This window comes from Ursus americanus, chromosome 33, assembly GCF_024610735.1.
Source record: "Ursus americanus isolate L20-20 chromosome 33, mUrsAme1.1.p, whole genome shotgun sequence".
NCBI lineage: Eukaryota > Metazoa > Chordata > Mammalia > Carnivora > Ursidae > Ursus > Ursus americanus.
The window spans coordinates 24,109,323-24,132,199 of NC_142159.1; the positions used below are offsets into that span (position 1 = coordinate 24,109,323).

The 22,877-nt window shown below is 57.4% G+C and overlaps 1 protein-coding gene across 4 annotated transcripts in view; it reads right to left on the reverse strand.

The window, feature by feature from the left end:
- Positions 1 to 2,154: 2,154 nt before the first annotated feature.
- The window catches only part of SPSB1 (splA/ryanodine receptor domain and SOCS box containing 1), a 66,812-nt gene continuing 46,089 nt past the window's right edge, over positions 2,155 to 22,877 (reverse strand). For 3 of the 4 annotated variants that reach the window (XM_045803604.2, XM_087858704.1, XM_087858705.1), the window contains exons 2-3: positions 13,509 to 14,350; positions 2,155 to 4,153 (exon numbers count right to left, since the gene is read on the reverse strand). In XM_045803604.2, the coding sequence (XP_045659560.1) occupies positions 4,026 to 4,153; positions 13,509 to 14,202 (822 nt within the window). In that variant the 5' untranslated portion in view covers positions 14,203 to 14,350 and the 3' untranslated portion in view covers positions 2,155 to 4,025. Of the gene's footprint in view, positions 4,154 to 13,508; positions 14,351 to 14,436; positions 14,557 to 22,877 lie in introns of those variants that run through there. The other variant, XM_045803605.2, reaches the window with a different exon arrangement.

The following is a 22,877-nucleotide window of genomic DNA, read 5'->3' on the forward strand; positions in this document are numbered from 1 at the left end:
AGAAAAAACCAAAGAGAAACAGAGAAAGGTCAGAGCCCCGCAGAGGACACGGAGGTCCGAGGCTGGGGCAGGACTGCGCTGAGCGCACCAGGAGGACCGTAAGGCCAGCCCGCCTGCCAGCGGCTGAGCCCTAAGAAGCCCTCGGAGAGCCATGAGCGGCTTCCTCCGGGCTTGCTAGGCCAGGACATCATTTGTTGATTCTAGAGCCCAATCCCTAGCTCATGATTTCCTCCCTGGTTGCCATGGCCCCGTACAGAAAACACAGCAAACTCCTGGCCCCAGGCAGCTCGTTTATTTCAAATATCCCTTGCAGCTGGACTCCAACCATGTTTGGGTGTCTGGGTTGGAGCATGAACTAATTGCTCTGTCTTCGGCCCCCTCCCCAGCTCCCCCGGCATACTTTATGGTTCAGTAAAGTCCACATTCCTCATCTCGCCGCCGAGGAGGCGCGGGAGGAAGGGTGGGAGTGAAGCCTGGTGCAGGAGAAGGAGGGAGGGCTCTTCCCATCTATGGCCAAGCCCCAGGCCGGCTACCTGCTCGAAGGCAGGGTATTAATTACAGCCACATGGGCCGGTCTGCAAGATGGTTTTATTAAGACTGCTCCCTTCAACGCGAAAGCCCGCTCCCCGAGAAGTCTCCGGGCAGTACAAAGGGCCTTATTTTCCTTCGGTTTCCACACCGCCCCCCCCACCCCCCGCCTGACCCCCTTCCTCCCCCTGCCACCTCTTTCAAAGCCAGCAGAGTTCCCGCTGCAACCCAGACATGAACTCCAACCGAAAAATAATTTCAGGCCACCCCTTTCCTCCCAACGCATCTGGGGAAGGCATCCAGGGCTCCCTTTTCCCCCCTACCCACCTTGATCTTTGGAGACTTTACCCAAGAAGAAAGAACATTTGTCGGGAAGTTGGTTTAGGGGTGTTTGGACCATTCTCAAAGACCAATTCCAGGACCGGAGCGGCTGTTTTCCAGAACAGAAGTGCATGAGCTTTAAAAGCATTCGTTTGCACACTTGCTTGTATGCCGGGCCCTGTTCTAAAGCCTCATTTCACCCTTGCTGCCCTCCCAAGAGATGGGCACAGCGAGGATGGCCATTTGATGGAGGCTCGTCCCAGAGCACACAGGGGGTCAGAGCCAATATTTGAACCCAGGTCTGACTCAAGAGTCCCTGTGCTCGTCGCTGGGCCAACCCACCAACACACTGAAAGAATTTCCCTTTCCTCAGCAACTTGTCCGGAAAAAGAGCTGACACAGTCGCAAACAGTGGTCTCCAAACTCTCTTAGGCAAGGTCACTCGGGGAGTTTGAGAAAACTGCAGATCCCTGGCCTGGCCCCAGAAACGTTGATTCGGTTCATGTCAGGCAGGCCTCTGAAAAAACGTCCATTTTAGCCCATACCTCTCATGGGATGTCAGAGCAGGTGGCCTGAGGAAAGCTGGCTAGGAGGCGGGCAGAGCAAGGGACACGGGACTTTGGTCCGAGGGGTCTTGGGCCCTGAGACCAGGGCACTTTTCGCAGCACCGTGAGATCCTGATGGGCCCACAGGGAGCTGAACCGCATTCTTGCCGATTCTTTGGAAACTAGTCATGACACGCAATCGTATCTAGTAAATGTCTTGACTAGTCACGTATCACTCACCGTTCCTCTGAATAAGCCTGATTTTCCTGTCTTCTCTGCTAGGGGATGGGGGGAACCCTGCCCACAGCAGCGGGCAGAACGGGTTCCCCGGGAAGGCTCACCCGCATCACTGCACGCTTGGCACTGGGAACACGGAGGTGAGTGAAGGACCAGCTCCTTCCACCGAGTGTGCAGAGCCTGGACTCTGAGTGTGCTCCAACGGGCTTCTCCCCTGCCTCTAAAAAGCCGAAGGTCAACTGAAGCTGTAGGACACCGATGAGCCGAAAGCTTTCACCGATGTGCGGAATCCTTTCTATTGGGCTCAGAAAGTCTTAGTCTGGGCTGCAGGCTCACGAACTTCTGTAAAGGGATGGGGACATTCTCGGATCTCCTCTCTCTAGGATTCTCCTCCTCACTAGGGCTCTGGCTGGCCTCCCACCCGCTGCCATGGGCTCCCAGGGGAGCACTGCTTTATCTAGTGAAAACTGGACCCAGGGAGGGCTTGGCCACACCCATTTCCCTTCCCCCCAAGGCACAGAGAGGGACTCAAAGAGGTTTTGTATTTTAATAAACTTTCCTTTATTAGGTTACTGACTATTATTAACCATCATAAAATAGAACGGGAGTTTCAAAACTGTACAGGTCACAAGGTTCTGGGGGGAGAGGAAAGAAGGGTGGGGCTGAGGTTTGGGAAGCCAGGGACAGAGGTGCAGAGAGACGAGCAAGAGCCCACAATCCATCCATCCAGCGTCGGTGGGAGAACGCTGGGTCAAGGCGGTAAGGCTGGGATCTGTGTAAGTAAAACTCTCTCGTGTGCAACATTCATGAGAACATGACCCACCCTGAAACAGGAGTGAGGAAAAGTCTTTAAAAGTCTTACAGGTAAGGTTTCTCCCCCCTCCTTGGAAAAAAACTCAAAATAATAAGGGGGTAATTTACATTCCTCACCCAGACTTGGCACCAATTTTGTGCTTTAAAAAATATACTCCACTGGAAGACTTTTTTTTTTAAAGGTACCCTACAGCAGCTGTTTAAAACATAATTCTTACGGACAAATATATATGTATATATATTAAACATTTAAACAAATAAAGTCATCTATTGTACCTGTACAGAAATGAACAGAAGTCAGATTCTAAGTGAGTTGACTTCAAGATCAAAGAAGTGGTGAGTGCGGCGGCAGGGGCTGGGGTCTGCTACGTGGGGGGGCTGTGGCAGGGCGCGAGGGGCCCTCTTCTGCCGGCCGCCCCGCCCCACCCCGCCCTGCTCCTTGTGTGGCTCTGGGGGGTCGTGATGAGCCGAGGCTGCTCCCCCTGGGCTCAGAGCCTGGACGAGGGCACCAAGTGGAGGCCTGAGCTGGCTTCCTAGGGGCACGACCTCACTCTGGTCTCCCCACCCCGCCGCGCCCCTGGCTTCCCTGGGGCTGGAGACCCACTCGTCCTCCCTTCTTAGTTGAGGCTCTAGGAAGCCAGAGCTTCTGAGGATGCACATGGGAGATCTCAGCTAGGAAAGCAAAAGCAAAAGCAAACCCCCCACAGAAGACTAAAGAAGGAAAACCACGTGCAAAGATAGACGTACGTCTCCTGCCTGGAGACACAGGGAATGCCGCAGCCCTTGCAGGCGGGTCCCCCAAGACTCTCATATTGCCTGTGCTCAGGAACCCAGAGCAGAGCCCCCTGGAAACGGCAGGTCCAGGGACCCACACAGAGACCTCCTTGTGCTCACATGAGGACACACCACAGCCACAGCCCAACGGGAGGGGCAGGTGGAAGCCAAGCCACAGAATGCTCCAGAGAGTGGGGGATGAAACGAGGTTTCCTTTCTACATGGAATAAATAAATGGCTTTTGTTATTGTTAAAAGAATAAATACAGGGTACCGGGGGGGCTGACAGCCGGGGCTGATGCTGGGCGCCCATGTGCCTGTGGAAGGTCCCATCTTGGCTTCTGCCTCGGTGTCCGTGATGAGTTTCTGACGCCCTGAGTGTTGGCTGCTGTGGCGGGGCCCCACTGGCCTCAGCACCGGCCCTCATCCGAGCACCTCTTAGCGCCCCTGGGGTCTGCTCTTGGTGCCGGGGCACCACCTCCCGGGACCTGGCAGGTCGGGGGGATCCCCACGCCACCCCGAGGGCAGATCGGAGCTCAGTATAGGGCTTCCCAGGAGTCTGTTCTCCATGTGTTTTTCCAAAGAGGGACTGGGACGCGGTATGCAGGGGGGCTTCTGCCAATGTCGGGACACGGAACAGAGGAGCCTGTGTCGCGCGGTCGGAGGCCGGCAGGGGCAGCGGGGAGGACGGGGAGGAAGAGCAGGGACTTCCCCCCCGTGGCCGGATGCCAGTCCGAGGCGCAGGGCGCGGCGACAGGCTGGTGAGGTGGCACCAGGTGGCTGGCGAGCTGGTGATGCAGGGGTGGAGTCACTGGTAGAGGAGGTAGGCCTTGAGGGAGGCCGGCAGCGGCAGCGTGTGGATGTCACCCAGACGCTCCTTCCCCAAGGCCAGGCGCACGGAGCGGCGGCAGAGATCCATGAGCGGCAGGGGCTCGGCTGGGGGCAGAGGGGAGAGCGAGGACAGGTTAGCACAGCTCGGGACGGCTCGAGAACGGACAACGCTAACAACAGCCGTCGTAGCGGAATTATAATGTATTGTCATGTCAACACACAATCAGCAGTGAGGCAACTTGACGTTTTAAGTCAACTGTGAATACCTAGCACGGAGAACCCGCTCTGGGCCGGGCACCTCTGTGAGCCCTCCGGAGACGCAAACTCCTTTGACAGTTCGTTATGGTTTGTTCTGAGGGACTTAATCCCAGGGAGGCATCCTTATTATCATCCACATTTTACAGATGAGGACGCTGAGGGACGGAGAGTCCAAATGTCTTGCCCACGGTCACAGAAGGAGAAGGAGCTGGATCTGAACCCAGGCCGTCCCTGCTCTCACCCACCGCACAAGCCTTCACTGCGCGTCTGACCGGGCGCGTGGAAGCCAGCCCGTCCCAGCACAGGCCCCACGCCGGCATTCAGTGTTCGTGGGTCCTGCAGCCGTCCCCCCCTCACTGGTGAGGGCGCTAAAGCCAACGGGGCCTGATGGGTCAAGGTTACACGCTAGGGTCTGAATCCAGGCAGCCCGGGCTCAGCAACCACATCCTTAGCCACCAATGAAGATGGAAGAAATGCTGGTCCAGAGACACACTCTGTAGGAGGCAGGCCCAGCCACCCCGTGGCCTGAAGGCATAGTGTCTAGAGAAAGCCTAGGTCCTTGGGCTTCTTCCCACCTGACAGAGCGAAGCTGAGGGGGCCAGACAAGGGAAAGTGGAAATGCCAGCCCAGCCTCCGCAGCCGGGACCCTCGAGGCTGCCCCAGCCACTGCCAGAGCATCTCACAGCCAGGGAAACGGAGGCCAGGGCTCACGGCGGGGCTGCCTCGGACACCTGAATGTGAGAGGGACTTCCAGCCGCAGCCTGCAAGAACGCTTCTGTCCTTATGTCCCCAGACGGCGCGGACCTGTCTTCCCCCAAGGGAGGCTCCAGGCAGCCCGAGTCTCAGATAGACCCTGCCAGGCCCTGGAGGCCGGCGGGCAGAGTGGGCCTCGCCCTCCCTGCCTCCCTGCAACTGACTCTTCCTGGCTGTCTTCCCAGAAGCAAGGTGCCGGTGAGCACGCCCGGAGATGCTCGGGGCCGCACCACGGCATCACGGGTCTGCAAAGAGCTGAAGGGAGCACATCTGTGGCTTCAGCCAGGATCTCCCTTTGACACGGAGACTCTCCTGTGACCAAAAAACCGAGGAAAAAACCAACCCCAGCATTTCCCTCAAGACCCCATTCCCCCAATGAGAAGTGGATCAAAGTGTGTCTCCGAATATTAAAAATAACATTAAAAAACCTCAATTATTGATGAGCAAACGCTACAGCTGGAGGCGTGGGGGGGGGGGAGACTGCTGAGGAGTGCAGGTTTCTTTGGGGAGCATGAAAGTGTCCTAAAACCGATCGTGGTGATGGCAGCACAGCCGTCATGCGCTTTAAATGAGGAACTAGCGGCCTGTGAATTACATCTCAACAGAGCTGTTATTAGAGGAATAAATCTCAGGCTTGGTAACACATTTACTAAATTCCTGGCTTGAAAAGAAGGCAAGCAACTGCTCTTCATCTCCCACGGGCAGTTAGCCACAGAGAGACGGGAAAAGGAACTGAAATGGTCGATGTTTTTCATGAAAAGCTTTGAAACGGGGCCGTTCCTGGACAGCGCAGGACGATGAAGGGGAGCCCTGCAGGACAATGAAGGGGAGCCCTGCCTGGAGGCAGGAGGATGAGCTAAATGACCTTCTGCCCTTTGGGGGCCAAGCATTCCGGACTCCTGGTGAGCAGGGACGGGTTTCTCCGCCTGCAAGCCCACAGAGCCTGGGTCTCCCTCATCGCAAAGCGCCCTGCACGCGCGGCCCCACATCTGGCTCCTCACTTCCTCCCTGCACAGCAGCCTGACCTCGAGCAGCCCCCTCCCTCTGCCTGGGCCTCAGTTTCCCCCTCTATAAGATGAGGAATCCGGACCAGATGCTTCAGTCTCCTCCCGCTGAGATCCTGAAGGCCAGAAATGCCTCCCAGTGGCTCTCGGCCTGGACACGCTGAGTGGCCCTTCAGCGGATCAAGTGGGGGTTTCGGTGGCCCTTCCTCTCCTCCACTCAGGAGCTCTCTCCATCTGCCACACTGGGCCAGCCCCTTCTCCCTCCAGAATGTGGCTCGGCCCCACGGGGAGGCAGAGGGGCTTCCCCTGGTGGCTGGGGACACTTGAGAAAGTACCAAGAGTCATTGAATGTGGCCAGAGTGCCATGCAGGGCTGCGGAGGGAAGGTTACGAGGGCGTTCCCATCACACCCTCTTAGCTTAATGGTTTCCCAGGCATCCCATGGGGACCCTCACTAAGAAATGTTTCTGAACGGCAGAGCCCTGCACACCCTGCCACTCCAACCCCCGTATTTTGGGTGACAGCCGACCTGAAATTAACATCACAGCACCGGCAGCAGCTCATGGAGCACGAATCGTGTGCTTAGAGGGGACTGTGGCCCCCCTGCAATCTACAGATGGGGCTAGAACACGGATATACACCCGGGGGCAGCCAATTCCATAGTCTGGCTCTTTCTATGCCAACATGAGGAGGAAGCCCCCTGCAGTTTACCCCAAGGGACGAGGACCTGTGGCTACCTCCTTCCACCCCCGCTGAAAGCAGCTGTGTAAGGGGGGGGGGAGTTTCCTCTGTCTGACCATCTTTGGGCCACACTGAATAATCCAGTTAGGGAGCGGGTGGGAACCCAAACGTGTCCTTCAGACATCCCAGATGGGCCAGAACCAGCTGCAGAAGCAGCAGCCAGCAGAAGCAGTGATGCACCATGAGCCGAAGATACGACCAGTCACGTGAGCCTCCCGTGGATGGGTCTGTTCTTGGGGGCCGCAAAGACACAAATAGGTCATGCTCCCCCTGGATCTTGTAGGGGGCAAACGATGATGCACAGGGTCGTGGTCTGCCTGCTTTCCAAAGGCTGGGCAGAGACCAAGAGTGCACTGGCCACGGAACTGGACGTGGGCACCGGGCCTTGGACGATGTCTGTGCTGATTTCCATTAGTCACTAACAGAACCCAAGAAGGCCTCCCCACCTCAACGCTTTTGACAGGCACCCGAAGGCTCTGTATCCAGCTCCACCCACAAAGCCAGGTCCCCACTGAAGTTCCGCTGAAGAAGTTCCCAAACAGGGAAGGCCAAAGTTGATTTGATGACCCATGAGAGGCGCGTCGGCCGCTAGACCTGCCTCCAGGAAGCTGGGGTGCTCGTCCTAAACTTTACATAGTTTATATGAATGGGAGATGGGGGGGAAAGACATGGAGTCCAGCACAGAAATTGGGAAGTGAATCAGGTGCTATTCATGGGAGCTGAGGGACGCGGGACTGCATGGGTCTGTGCGCTAACTTCCACATTTCTAGGAGGACTGATTGCCTGGTGGCCTGTCTCACCATGCACGGCCCAGCTCGCCACCTTGGCTGTCCCGCACTTCTCAGAGAGACGACAACCCAGCTCATGCCTCCAGAGCCTGATGCTGTGCTAGTTGACGGGCTCAGGGAAGGAACTTGGGTCTGTGAGGTCAAGGACAGATGTCTCACGTCATAAGTGCCCCTGATCAGCCACGTTCCCAGTCTCACCCACTGCCCACACGGGTCCTGAGCCTGACCTCACGCTTACTCCTGCAAGTAGCTTACAGTGAAAATGCTCTATGAAATGGATTCTAGAAAGTCCTGGGCGGAAGAGAGCCATTTTGGAGGACCATCAGGATACGTGTGCGTTTCCCCCTTGACATGAAGCGATTCTTACAAAAAAGAACAAAAGGAAACACCGACCCCTTGTCCTCGGCAACCAGGGAAAGATGCCTGACACCCACTGAACCTCTGGCTCCCTGTCCCCCCGACTCTGAGAGCCTGTTGTCTTCATATGATCAGCCTTTTGGGGGATGGGGGTCTAGAATGACCCCTTCCCTCCTAAGTGGCCTCTCTCTCCCCGGAAGGAAGCCCTTGCAGGTTGGGGTGATTAGTGTCCCTGCCTAGACGCTTCCCTGGAGCCCGGCTGGAACGGAGGTGCAGGTAGGAGCCACCGGGTGAGGCGCCCTGGGAGGGCATCCAGGGAGGCCAGGGTGACACCAGGAGGGGTCATCACGTCGAAAGTCTTCTGAGGAAAACAGCTGAGCCCTTTCCTATCCCACAATCAGGAAAAACCTCACCAAATTGATCTGGGATCCGTAAAAGGGAGAATGTGAAAACGGAGGGATGCAGAGAAAAGCCTTGCTTCGTGGGAGACGCAGTCACAAGCGGGGGTGGGGGGGGCGGCAGGGAGGACCCATGGGGCAGGGACTCTCCCTTCTGTGACGGCCAGTCTGCAGCTTGCAAGTAGGTTTTTTCTTTTTGCATCTCCAGGGCGGGAGCACACCCCACCACAGCCGTCTCCACCCCTTTACCCTGGGAAAGAGGAAGGTGACACCACAGTCCCTCCAGCTGCAGCTTCAGCCCCAGAAGGTGTCAAGGCCTGAGGAGTCAGAGCAAGTGGCCTGTGGTCAGAGCTGGCTGGACGGTGGTGGTGGTGGGGTCACACAGGGACACACTGATCACGCTCTGCTCTGCACGGGGGTGGGGGGGGCAGGGGCTCTGCTGGGGAGGGGCTGCCCGGCGCACCGGGAAGGGGGCAGGGGAGCAAACTGCTCCCTGTGGTGAGCACTGTAGCAGCCGGGGAGTGCCGCGCTCAGCGACCTCGGCTGAGCAGCTCTGCAAACCGCTGCTCCCTGCTGAGGTCAGGACCTGGTGGCTGGGGTGGGCTGGGGGTGGGGGTGGGAGGAGGGCGCAGACGACTTCCCAGACAGCCCAGGGAGGGCTCACAGGTCAGACCGTCTCCAAGGCTGTGGCGCCAAGACGATGTCTCTAGCCAGCCCTGGCCAGACTCTCTGCCTGTCATACTGCTCCCCGGGTGGACCACGAACCTGGTCTTGCCCGGACATTCCCCCTTCCTCAGCTACCTTGGAAGGTAAGATAAACCCTCCTGGGCAGAAGACTTAGGCGCCCTTCGACCTCACTCGATGGGTACCCCATCTGACTGCCGTCTCACCTTCCCCTCAGGGGCTGGTTTGGGGGTCTCGTGGGAATGGTCTAGAGTCACTGTCTCCACCTCTATAACGAGGGGGGGGGTTGTGTCCCCCCGTCTAAATTCAGAACCGCCTGGATCCTCAGAACGTGGCCCTCTTGGAAATAGCATCTTTGCAGATGTAATTACTTAAGATGAGGTCATGCTGGAGGAGGGTGGGCCCTGAATCCAATGGCTGGTGTCCCAATCAGATGAGGACAGACACAGGTGGCCATGTGGTGATGGAGGCAGAGACAGGGTAATGTATCCACCAGCTAGAACTGCTGGCCACCAGCGGGAGCCAGGAGGGAGGCCTGGGGAGGATTCCCCTCAGAGCCCTCAGGAGGAACCAACCCTGCTGACACCCCGATTTTGGACATCTGGCCTCCGGGACGGTGAGAGAATGCACTCTGTTTTAAGCACCCAGCTTCTGTCATCTGTTCCAGCAGCCCAGGAATCGAACACACACACCCTTCTGTTCCTCTGTAAACCCACTGCTCTGTCAGGCTTCTGACCCCACCCAACCCTGACGACTTCTGTCAAGGTCACCAGTGATGGCCTTGTTGCCAAAGTTGATGGACAACTCTCAGCCCTCACCGTGCTTGACCTGGCATCGCCTTGTCCTTCTGGAAGTCCTCTCTTCATTTGTTGTCCAGGCCACGACTCTCCCCCCAAAGCCCCACGGCCACTCTGCCTCTTCTCCCCTTCATCCGCCTGACCCCGAAACGTGGACACGCCCCGGCGCTCAGCCTCAGCTCTGTCCCCTCCCTCCCTAGGTGATCTCGCCCAGGGGCTCAGCCATCGGTGGCTACCCCACTGATCTTATCTCCAGATCTGCAGAGCCACCTAAATGTGTGGAGTGCGCATCTCAAACTTACGTCCCCCACCCTGGCCCAAGCCCGGGTCAGGTCACCTCTCCCCTGGACAACTGTCAGGGCTCCTCCCTGGCTTCCCAGCGGCCACTCTCGCCCCCACCGTTCATTTCTACACAGCAGCCAGAGCGATCCTTCTAGGGCATGAGGTGCTCTCAGTACAGAACCGAGGTGTGGGTAAGCAGGTGTGGGTGAGCTAGCGTTTACATCCCACTCTCCGCACGTGCACCGGGCTGAGGACACTGGGTCACCCTCATGGGTTTTCCTATATGGACCCTCCAAAGCCAACTGGCTGTGCAGAATGGGGCCCATTTCGGTCTGACCCGGACTGGAGAAGTCGAGACGGCAAGGGAGCGCCCGGGTATTCCCTGGCATCGAAACCAGTAACCGAGGAGTTCATGGGAACTGATCGCAGCCGCAGACTAACAGCGCAACTCTTTACCCAGACCTTTCCCTTTTGCCTTTCGATTTCCCCGACTCTCCCTTCGGGGAGGAGGATTTGAGGCTTGCCCTCCTGTCTCCGCGTCTGACTGCCTCTCGAGAAATCCTCTCCTTGCTGCGTCCCAGTGACTGTCTTTGCCGCCCGGCGGGGAGGCAGACTCGGCTTGGGCTATAGCATGACATTTCTGGGGACGGAGGGGTCCTCATTATGAATCAAGAGAATCCAACGTGGGTTCGAGCCGCCTGGCACTTGGAGTCTCCACCCAACACCCAGCTCAGAGATGCAACTCTCTGCAACGCGTTCCCACTCCCCTTAATCCCTTTCCATTCCCCCCCACGAGAAAAATTACAAGCGCTTCCCACCTCCCATCCGATGCAGAGCTGACAGGGCATCTATTATTTACAAGGCGCCTGTCCGGGCCTCCGGGACTGTTCCGGCAGAACCTTCGCCCGGCCTTGCCCTGACGCAGCAGAGGGATAATTCTGCTTGAGTGTGCCCTGGCTTGCCACGGTGAACAGGCTAGTGCCCCTCTGGGGACTGTGCTCTGTAGGACAGCTGGCTACGTGAACCGTGAACGCTGATGGACCTGTTCCTGGAGGGGATAGCGGCTGCGTGGCTCTTGTGACACCAGCAGTCTCGGTGACTGGCGACAACGCAGGGAGCCCAGCAATTCCTCTGTCTGCACAGAACGGGCAGGAAACTACCTGGGGCCATGGTCACTCCTCTGCCAGGGTCAGGGCTCCTGAGATCCTGGGTCCTGGGCAGGACGTGCCTGGTTCTCCCAATCCCTGCCCATCCCAGCCTAGGGCAAATTTGGCTGTGGACTTTCTACTACCATCACCGGGGAGACAGACTCACAGAATCTGCTCTGTGGGCTCCTGAGACGGGGTCTGAGCTTACTTCCCAGGGGAGGCTACCTGCTGGACGCACACCTGGCCACCCCTGCCGCGAGTCCCATGACCTAGGGGTACTGGGCTGCACAGGTGAGGTCATGGCCATCACCAGGCCAAAGCCAGAGGCAAGGAGCGAGGGAAAGGGGGGGCGGGTGGTGGAGGCTTCCAAAGAGAAGTGTTTAAGAGTTCCCTCTGCCTCATGTCCCTGGATATCTTCTCTGGTATCTTCCAAAGGTGAAACAGGGATGAGACATGGGAGAAGCGGACGGTTTGGAGGCTTAAAGACCAGAGTAAGCTTCTGTGCTTCTGACCCCACCAGGGGCTTCCCCGACCTCTCACCGGGCCTATTGGGGGGGAGGGGCAGGCCAAACCTTCCCCATAGGGATGGTCAACACTTAGGCGGGCAAAGCTTTCTGCCCCACCCCCTTTCCGTGGTGGGGTCTATAGATGGTAGAAAGGACCAAGAAAGAGTAAGGAAGCACGAGGATGGATAGTTCTGGAACCCTGAGACCTCCTGCCACCGTGGGGTCCCAGCCACGAAGCCACAGAGTCCTCCACCTCCTAAGCTAGGACAGTGTCCCCACATGGGGGCTTTTTTAACACGTGGTCTGAGAAAGGCCACCCCCTTTTCCAAAGGACAGGTGGAAATTGCTGCTGATTCAGCCTGTTTCTAATCCACATGCTCTTCTCCAAAGGCCTCTGACATCATGGCTGAACAAGCCCCTCCTAGGGAACCATGGTCTAAAGGAACCAACTCAGAAGCCTCCAGCACCAGAAGAGAGACACCCTAAGCCTGTCTAACGAGTAAGAGAGGCTATTGGCTTTCATTTATGTAAGAGGCCCTCACACCCCCAAGACTGCAAACCCTAGCTCAATAATATGCTGGCTACTGTGCTAGAATTTGGTCAACTGCAGATCAAAACTGGAGAGAGGTCAACCAGAAACAAAGAGCATCTAACCATCCATCCATCCATCCATCCATCCATCCACTCATCCATCCATCCTTCTGTCCATTCGTCCATCCGTCCATCCATCCATCCACTCATCCATCTATCCATCCATCCATCCATCCATCCATCCATCCATCCATCCATCCATCCTTCTGTCCATTCGTCCATCCATCCATCCATCCATCCATCCATCCATCCATCCATCCACTCATCCATCTATCCATCCATCCATCCATCCATCCGTCCATCCATCCATCCACTCATCCATCCATCCATCCATCCATCCATCCATCCACTCATCCATCCGTCCTTCTGTCCATTCGTCCATCCGTCCATCCATCCATCCACTCATCCATCCATCCATCCATCCATCCATCCATCCATCCATCCATCCACTCATCCATCCATCCTTCTGTCCATTCGTCCATCCATCCATCCACTCATCCATCCATCCATCCATCCATCCATCCACTCATCCATCCATCCTTCTGTCCATTCGTCCATCCGTCCATCCATCCATCCACTCATCCATCTATCCATCTATCCATCCATCCATCCATCCATCCATCCATCCATCCATCCATCCATCCACTCATCCATCCTTCTGTCCATTCGTCCATCCGTCCATCCATCCATCCACTCATCCATCCATCCATCCATCCATCCATCCATCCATCCATCCATCCACTCATCCATCCATCCTTCTGTCCATTCGTCCATCCGTCCATCCATCCATCCACTCATCCATCCATCCATCCATCCATCCATCCATCCATCCATCCACTCATCCATCTATCCATCCATCCATCCATCCATCCATCCATCCATCCATCCACTCATCCATCCGTCCGTCCATCCATCCATCCACTCATCCATCCACGCATGAGGTGCCATCAGGTAATCTGGCAGACTCCAGCTAGAACTCTTCATTTAAGCAGAGGCAGGCAGGAACAGCCTCTGAGGATCTGAATGCGCTGGGATAACTACTTAGAGACATTTTAGTTCCAATGATGTACATTTTTGGTCAGGCACAGCCAGGACCCCGGGACCACAGGGAGTCCGGGAACACTGCCACACTGGACAGAACACAGGACACTTACGGTCGAGTCCATTCAAGTAACGCATGCGGATCTCACAGTGGCCCCAGACGGCGCTCACTACAGGATACAGTTTTTTGCCCTTGAGTCCTCGAAAAGCCACTCCCATGTACTGTCCATCCACAATGAAGCTCAGAGTCCCGTCATCCATGTCCAGGGCCACGAGGAAGGAGTCGGGGACAATAAATGTCTCATCCGGCTCCAAAAAGGCCGGGTAGGTTTTGCTCGGTTGGTTTTTGCCATCGTGATAGAGCCGGTTGCGCCCCAAGTCCCAGCCCCAAGACTCGTGGTTATTCCCCACGAGGGTCGTGTACCCGACGGAGTGCAGGGGGGCGTCTGCTGTCGCCACGCCCACCACGGCGTGTGTGCCCCGCTGCCTCATGGCCCACGTGATCTGCCACACGTGCAGCCCGCGCGTGTACCCGACTTTGCCCCTGATGGCGTCTGTGCTCTGGGCCACCGGATGCCGGTGAAAGATCAGCTTGTCGTCCTCCTTCACAAAGACGTTGAGCGATCGGTCATTGTCGTTCCATGAATGGAGCAGCTGGATGTCGTAGGACACGGGGGGCATGTCCAGCAGCAGGTCCAGGCGGGTGGGCTTGCAGTAGTCCAGGCCCTGGAGCTCCTGCTTCAGGGGCCGGTACGTGGGGTCCCCCATGTCCACAGTCTTGATCCCTCCGGTGACCTTCTGACCCATGTTGGCCTTTGGTTTCACCTCTGCACGGACTCCCGGGGCAAACTCATCAATCGTGGGGCCTCCCGTCCAGGTTCCCGATGAGGCCAAGACAGAAGTCCCAAGGAAGGTGGCAGGTGGCCTCTGGAGACTGCGGAGCCCTCAGTGTTGCCTGATGGAAAGAGAAACAGGAGGCCGGGTGAGCAGCGGGTGCGGGAAGAAGGGGAACACAGTGATTAGGAGTACGAGGCCGCCCACCTGGACATGTCCCAGCACACCCGATGCGGGGCAGACCGCAGCCGTGGCTCTGTCCCCCAGAGTACACTGCTAGGAAGGAGTCGGCACGGAGAGGGGGCTTGGGGGCCGGGCACCATGCTCGAGGGCGTCGGCTGCACGCTCACCGAATACCTAATCACAGTTGCTCAGGGCAGAAGGCCAGGTTGGATGGTTCCCAAACGAGCCCCAAGGCAGTGGGTCTCCTCCCCGGTCAAGCCAACGGGCAGCTTATCTCCCTTGCCTGCAGTCTGGGGGGGAAAGTGAAGCCGTGAGAGGCCGCAGAATCGGCCAGACCCCCTTTCACAGCCCCTCTTCTTTTCCAGCACAACTGCTTCCAGGGGTTCATGCCAGGGAAGGGGACCCCGGTACAGGCGGAAAGCTTGCTTGGGGGTCTGCATGTGCATTCAGCTGGGAGGCCCTAGGGGTCTCCTGGCTTGCTGGTCCCCGAGGCTGCAGCGACCTCTCTAGCAAGTCCTATGTCCCTCCTGGGCCAGGGCCACCAGGGACACTCTGCTCATGGCCCCTGGGCTGGCCACCCCATCCTCAGTGTCCAGCCTGGGATCAGGGAAAAAAACATGCCATTGGGTTCCCTGAGCCTCACTGGAGAAACGCTTCTCTCTGCCATCACAAACCTCCTTGGCCTGTGGAAGGGACTCTTGGCTGCCTGGTTTGGGGGACGGGCTCCTGGGACCGACCAGACAAGAGAGAAGGCAGGCTCCTGGCTAAGTAAATGTAACTGAATGAGCACGTGGGGGAGCCTGGGCAAGAGGCCACGGGCGCCTGGCTGCTGGGAAAAGCAACACATGGGTCCCTTGTTCCAAGGAGCACTGAGGTGCCTCCTTGAAGAGAGTCCAAAGGAGCCCGCTGTGGGGGTGCTGCAGGACTCCCCTCTGCAGGTGGCAGGGAGAGAGCACCTGCTGGGAGAGGAGGGCGGGATGTGCAGGGGAATCTGGGAGAGGGGGGCCAATGGGGCCAGGATGAGGGAAGGGATCTGCAATGGGCTTGCTGTCTCTTGTCGTCGGTCTTCTAGCTGACCCCAAACTGCCTCCTTCGCCTGGGACCACATCTTCAGGGAGGCCAGGCCTCGAGGAGGGTGGCTCTCGGCAGGATAAATGTCCCTGTGTGGGAACACTTGCACGCACCCCCCCCCCCCACCTCATTGAGCACATCAAGCTTCTCGTCTTCCCCTTTCTGCCATGGAATAGAAGGCTCGCTCCCTGAGGCATGGTCATTTCTTCAGAGACAGGCTAGGACCCCTTGTGTCAAATGTACGCAAAGCTAGTATCCTCTGCGGTCCTCTGCGGCTAGAGGACCAACCTGGTTCTGGAAAGTTCTGAGGATATTATGACCTTACGTCCTGGATCCCCCAGGACAATCCCAATTCAAGTCTTCAGGCCCACTGACTCCTGAGAGCCATCGAAACCTCCAGGGCTCTGGCTAGTACCCAGTGACTTCCCTGTGCAGGACCCTGTGGGGAGCTCTCTGGAGGACAAACACGGAGCTTACTTCCTAAGACAGCTCATTTTACTACTTTCTGGAACACAGTGGCCATTGCCCTTCTGTGAGCTCTATCCCAGCATCTCAGCGTAGGAGATCCCACCCCCACCCTGGGCACAGGTGGGGAGTGAGAAGGCGGCTGGGAGTCGGGGAAGACACTGGGCAGGCAGGACATGTGGGAGAGGAAGGTGGTGGGGAGAAGTCCTTCCAACACATTAATTTATCTACTTGGAGAGAAAGGGGTGGGAATGGAGAAGAACAGGGAAGGTGGGGAGAGCCAGGACGAGTCAAGTGGAGCAGGGGAAGGGCGATGGGAGCGAGAAAGGGAGAGAGGGAGGGAGCCCTCAGGCCCCTGAGCTGGGGACCTGTACACGTGTGACTCCCGCATCAGCTGGACCAGGGATCAGCAAACGTCTCGTGTACGGGGCTGGACAATGTTTCAGGTTCTGTGGCCAGGCAGCCTCTGCACAACCACCCAGCTCTGCCCGGGGGTGTGAAAGCAGCCCCGACGGTGCATAAATCAAGAAGCACGGCTGAGTTCCAATAAAACTTTATAAGAACAGGTTGCTCCCTTGTCGGCCAACCCCTGAGCTAGACAAGGGGCCCCGCACATCATCTCCGCTGACAACGAAGTGTTACAGCGGGCGGGCGGAAGATGGATGTGGGAAGGAATCTGGTGGCCGCAAGGTCAGCCCAGCCCCAGAGCGAGCCATTAGAAAAGACAGCATCACCCCACAGGGGCACTCCGGCTGGCTGTTCAGGTCTGTTCCACAAGCTCTCCCCGCTCCACGGCCTCCAGATAAGTCCCTTGTGCCAAGCTCCCACCTTCCTGGGCCTGAGACCCAGGGAACTGTCCAAGAGGGACGATCCTTTCTGGCCCCTGAACCACGTGACCTTGAGCAGCGGGAGTCTACGGAAGGAAGGGGGACAGGCAAAAGTGTGTGCAGCCCTGTGGGGGCTTCCACGCAAGGGCACCCCAGAGCCTGGCCAGGGGCCGTGGCCCACCCACTCTGCTGCTTCTGGGCCATCCCACCTTCAGAGTCACCCCCACGTGGTCAACCACCGTAGCCACCCTGGAGTCACTCTTGACTCACCTGTCACCTGCCTGTTCCCACCCTGCGTGCAGGCTACGGTCAAAGCTGACACTTCCTTCTCGTAGACCTCCTGCCGTCCACACCTAGCCACCTCTTGCCATGCGAGGCCACTGAAGCCATCCAGCTGCCCCCTTCCTTCCTTCTATTTTCAAATGTGGCCACAGAGCTCCACCCTTCTGTGGGTCTCCCGGAGCTCCGCTAGCCCCATCTTGGGGATGGCTAGTAGGGTTCTTCCCCCCCCCACCCCACCCCCCCGTTTGTACCTCCCTACTTTGTTCTCCTCCACCAGCACCGCTCCTGGGGTTTCTAGTCCTGGGGGGAAACTTGCTCAGCCAAACAGTGCCTCGGGCCACCGCCGAGGACTCTACCCTAACTTCCCCGGGGCTCTCTCTGCTCCTCCATTTAGATGGGGGTCCCATGCTTCCTAAGGCCCAACTGAGACAATGTTCCAGAGAAGACCTAGTACAACTGGCGTTTTCCCTGTTGTTTTGATGTTTATTTTCTAGGCTGCGTTCCGTACACTGAACGAAGTTCACAGTCATCCATTTCGTGATAACTGCACTTGGCCCTATGATGGATGCCATCTTTGAGCCAAGACACACAGATCAAATTTAAGGTCCCTTCCAAGCTAGGGGTTGGCAAACGTGTTCTATCAGGGGCCAGACAGTCAATATTCTAGGTTTTTCCAATATAGAAATGAATGGGCATGGCTATGTTCCAATAAAGCTTTATTTACCAAAAACAGACAGTGGACCAGATTTGGCCCAGGGCCACAGTTTGCTGATCCCTGTTCTAAACCCAGGCAAAACGGCCCACACGATCTCCAAAATCTGGATTTGTTGCGCCGTCCCCCAGGTGTGGAGTCACAGAATCACCGGTTTGATCTGTGCGGCTCCTGTCAACACTGGGCCGACGACAGAGTCCCCAGTGGGTACCCAACTTTGGGGAGGAACAGGAAGAAGCAGCATGGGCCCCAGCTCTGGGACCAGTCCCCTTTCTTGCCTTCTGAGAGGCAAATGCCAACGTCCAGGCCTTTCAGGGCCTAGGATTGTCCCGGGAATGTTGGGGCCTGGGATGGCTCAGAAAGTCCTTAGTGAGTCTCCACGAATCGGGAGGACCCAGACCTTGTCCCTCCGGGAGAAACAGAGCTGCAGAGGGTGTGTCCATGGAGTGACCTATGGGGCTAGCAAGGAGAGACGGAGGACAGAGATGGCCCTGCTGCCACCACCACCACCTCCCACCAGTCACACGCAGCCACATGCTCGCTCAGAGCCCCAGCGGTGGCGGCAGGAGGAGCGTCCAAGTCCAGGCAGGGCCGGGCTGTGGCTCCCTCCTTCCCTCTGCGGGAGCTCTCGTTCCGAAAGCTCAGACACACACCAGCCACGGGGCCCCCGAGGTCACACGCGCCTGTACCTGCTCACGGCCGTCCCAAGCCAGCCCTCAAGACGAATTCTGGGGGTGTACCCCTCCCACCCCGCCAACCTCTGAATGCCCAAATATACGCTGTTTCCACTGTCCCCAGTCCCCGGTGCTTCCCAAGGATCAAAGCCACACCTGGAGCAGGGGTGAGAAGGACCCCAGTGTGACCCGAGGCTGGAGATGGGGGCGGGGGAGGCAGGGATCTGCGGACTGGGGGGGTGGGTGGATCGTTGGCCGCCTCAACAGACACAAAAGCAGCAGGATGGGTATCGCGACCAGTAAGAACGCACTGTGTACGTACAAACACACACACACACACCTGTGTGCACAGGCACTGAAGTGAAAGTGAAGTATGTTCAAAGGAGCTCTAACCGTAGGACTGTTCCTCTTGCATGTTACGGGGAGTCAACGCGTCATTCTGGGTTGGGAGCTCCTAGCAACACTTTCCTACAGGTAAAATCAGATTAAAGACCAAAAAGCATCGAAGGAGAAAAAGAACCATAAAAGGGTGGGCTGGAAAGTGCCTGAGAGAAGGACACTCTTAACCCAACTGTCCGAAAGCACTGGAGTCCTAACGCAGAACCGCGCCTTGTTTGGGGTCAGGTCCTAGAGCCAGGGCTGGCGCGGGGCTCTGTGCGCTCAAAGTCGCCGAGGTGGTTCCGGAAATGCCGCGTGGATGGCGTCCTCACCCGGAGTGGCAGGCGAGCTGCGCGCCCCGCTGCACAGCCCTGGCTTCTCCCTTGACAGCCGGGCCACGTTCGCCTGCCCCCGGGGAAGAGCGGCTGGGGTGGGGGCACTGAGACTGAGCGTGCTCCCCAGACGCCACGCTTCACACTCCACTTCCCTCTGCTCCTCGGCTCTCCACTCCGCCGGGTCCCGCCTCCCACTCACCACTCCCCCAAGCCTGGCACAGCGCCGGCCCCGCTGTGCCACAGGGACAAAGAGAGGAGGACCCGCCCCCAAGATCAAAGCCAAGCACGAGGTCGTGAGTGTGCGTCTCGGGCACGGGAGGGCTGGGTGGGGGCGGGGGGAGCACATGGTGCAAGGGAAGCGAGACTCGCAGCCACAGGGCAGGGACGCCCGCGCTTCACACCCTGGCCCTGCAAACAGACTTGTTTTATCCTGAAGAGGGACACAGAGGGACAGGAGCAAACATGTTCTAGAAGCTTCAAGATTTTGTATTTACTCACAGTCCTGTGGATAAGGTTAAAAGCTCTGGGACCAGGGTGGTGGTTGCGGGTGGGGGACTCAGACGGAGTGTCTACTGTCAGGCCAGATGTCACTAAGCCCTATGGTTTTGACTCGGTGGGACCCCTTTCCCTCGACTGAACACCCCTCATCTCTCCCTAATGCCACACACGCATCACCTCCAAGGGGTCGAAAGTCAGTTCATGGGCCACTGCAAAAGGGTGTGCCTCTCAGACCCTCTAATGGGCAAAAGCATCCCACCTAGTGTACCCCACAGCCGCCATGGGATGGGGTGGCCTGTGGCCCCAGGACCCATCATAGCCATCTGTCTATGATGGAATTCCAGGTGGACCCCTGGGCTCGAAGTAGGCGAGCTTCCCAAAGCCTCGTGCTCCCACGGCTGCTACAGAGAGCAGGTTGTCGGATGTGCTGTGTTCTCATCTCACTCTATGCGTCACAGAGTCAGGGGACGCTGGCCGAGTACCATCTGTGAGGGGGGACAGGGAGCCCTGTGGGACGCACAGGGCTAAAAAGGTTGGGGGGAACTAGAGAGAATGTGGTGGAAAGCCACTCACACAGGTGTGGGGGTGTGTCCAGGACACGCCACGTGGCAGCCCCCACCCAGGTGTAAAACACCCAGCAATCTCCCACCAGCTGCTCCTCCAGGAGCTTGTCTAGGAAACCCAAGTGGCCTGCACAGCGACGCGCTCACTGCCCTAAGACCCCACAGCCTTAAAGAGAAGGAGGGAGCCCCTCAGACTGCTGACTTGTAAAATGTAACCTGATGCTGTTACATTTTGAAAAGTAAAGTGGAGAACATTATGCAAAACGTGATCTCATTTCTGTAAGAACAGAATTTAAGAAGATTCTATCGGTGCACATGTATCTGTTTGTAGGCACACAGAAAGGTCTAAATGAATAAACAGCAAACCTTTCACAATGGTTAATCCTGGGGGGTGGGGTGGGAGGAAAGATGTGTTCACTTTGAACTTTTTTTTTTTTTTAAGGAGGCTCCACACCCAGCGTGGAGCCCAATGTGGGGCTTGAACTCACGACCCTGAGATCAAGACCTGAGCTGAGATGAAGAGTCAGACGCTTAACCAACTGAACCACCCAGGTGCCCCGACTTTGAACGTTTTTTTGAATTGAATTTTTTTAAATGCATGTCTTTGGTCATGAAATGATTTCTAAGCACACACAAAAAAGCACACTGAAAAAATACTGACTTTACACTTCCACAAACAAGCTGTTCCCAAAGCAATTCCTAAAGGCTCCCCACTCGTGTCACTTCTTTAAAGCAAGCGCAGATAAATGTTTGATTTACCCGGGGAGAGACAGGAGGGATCCAGAGTTGGCAGGAGGACATTTTAAATAAAGGATGAGAATTCCTGGGTGCAGCCCTGGGACCATCCCAAAGAGGAACATTATTTCTACAATGATTTCTCCCAAGACTTTCAATTACACTGTTTCTAATTCACCATTTTATTTTGCCCAGTAAAAATAGGGTAGCTACGGTCTCCCCTGGCCCCAAACAAGAACAGAACTGCTCTAACCCGAACCCTGAAGCCCACGGCGGCTGGAGAGCGGTTCTGTGCTCGGTGAAGGTCAGGCGAGGAAGGAGGAAGGACCTCAACGGGCAGGGACTGGGGAGGGGCAAGCATTTCAAGCCTTGGTGCATACAGGACAGCAGCCATCAGTTAAAGCCTTCTTCCACAGAAGCACTTTGGGATCCACTGACCCTGGAGCCCACCTCTACTCAAAGGTATCCTCCTATTTTGTTGTTTAAGAAAAAGTCTGTCGAAGGGGCAGTCCTCTCTGACGGAGACATATCCAAGGTGACCGGTGACAGATGGATGCGGGGGGGGGGGGGTGGGCACACGCTGAGGGGGGGCCACCGGAGAGTGGCAGACACACACTCACCTCCTTTTAGCTCAAGTCCCCCTCAGTGTGTCCGATTGACCCCAGAACAGTAAAACCATTGTTTTGACCCAAGATGGGGAAAGAATGAAATTCAGGATGTGGAACAAGGTGACCTATTTATAAAGCCTCCTTTCACCTGAAGATCAAATAAACTCCCCTCCCTCCGCCTCCCCACCTCACACATCGGCGGTTGCAGCCCAGAATTTTGCAAGAGAAGCATGCCCGGAGCGGGCTGTTATTATATCAGAACCCAGCCTCTGCGCCTGGCTGAGTGGCTGCCCCGCTCTGCCCGCTAATTAGGGCTCCGGGCTCCTGGGAGCCAGGACTCGGGAACACGCTTTGGCAGGGAGCGTGCTCGGGGCGTGCTCCCTGCGAGCCTGGCCACGGAGCCCCCGGCAGATGGTGCCACTGCCAGCAGGACGCGCCCCCCCCCCATCCTATCTGCCCGCTGGAGGAGAGATGCCTGGGGAGACCCGGGAGGGCTGCGTTCCTCTCAAACAGGGAGTAAAAGTCTGTGCCCCTAGAACCCATGAAAAGCATCGGTCCCTTCCGGGAAGTTCTGACAAGTGATTTTGGAGAGAAAATCCCGCACGGTCCAGAGCTCTAGCCTCTGACCTCAAAAGACCAAGAACGCACCTGCTGTAAACACCTACGGAAGGACCCAAATTACTCACGGCACTTTCAGAAAGGGCTCAAATCAGTTGAACCCTGCCCCTGGGAAATCAGCGTTACATTCATACAGAGACTAAAAATTAAAATAAAGAGTCACGGCTGCGGCCCCAGGCAAGGCTGTGACGCCATCTACCTGTGCCTCGTTCGGATGAGAAGCCCAGTTCTCGGAGGGCCCTCAGTGACACACAGTGACACCGAGTGACACACGGGGACCTAACCAGCAGTGTACTGAGAGGGAGAGCGGCAGGGGAGCCTACACTGGGGGCTGGGCGTCCATCCGGCTGGGCCTGCCTGGTACCCCAGAGACAGGGCGCGGGAAGGCGGGGCAGAGAGCTGCACCCGGCCAGCTCCGCGGCAGCAGCCCACGGGAGCCCAGGGGGAAAGGCTCGGGTGCGCCGGGCCCTTCTTGCCTCCACCTGGCTGGGGGCAGAAGCCTACGAGCCCCGGGGGAACTGGGTGGCCCAGCGGTGAAGCCTCCCCTCCCTGAGGCGGGTGCCCAGAGGCGTCTCCGCAGGGAAATAAGGGCTCTTGCAGGAGCCCTGGCGCACCTGCAAGACAGCCGCTGGCCAGCTCGCTCCAGAGCCCGCTGGCCTGCAGTGATTCCCCCAGCCACCTGCCTCCATCAGGGAGGCC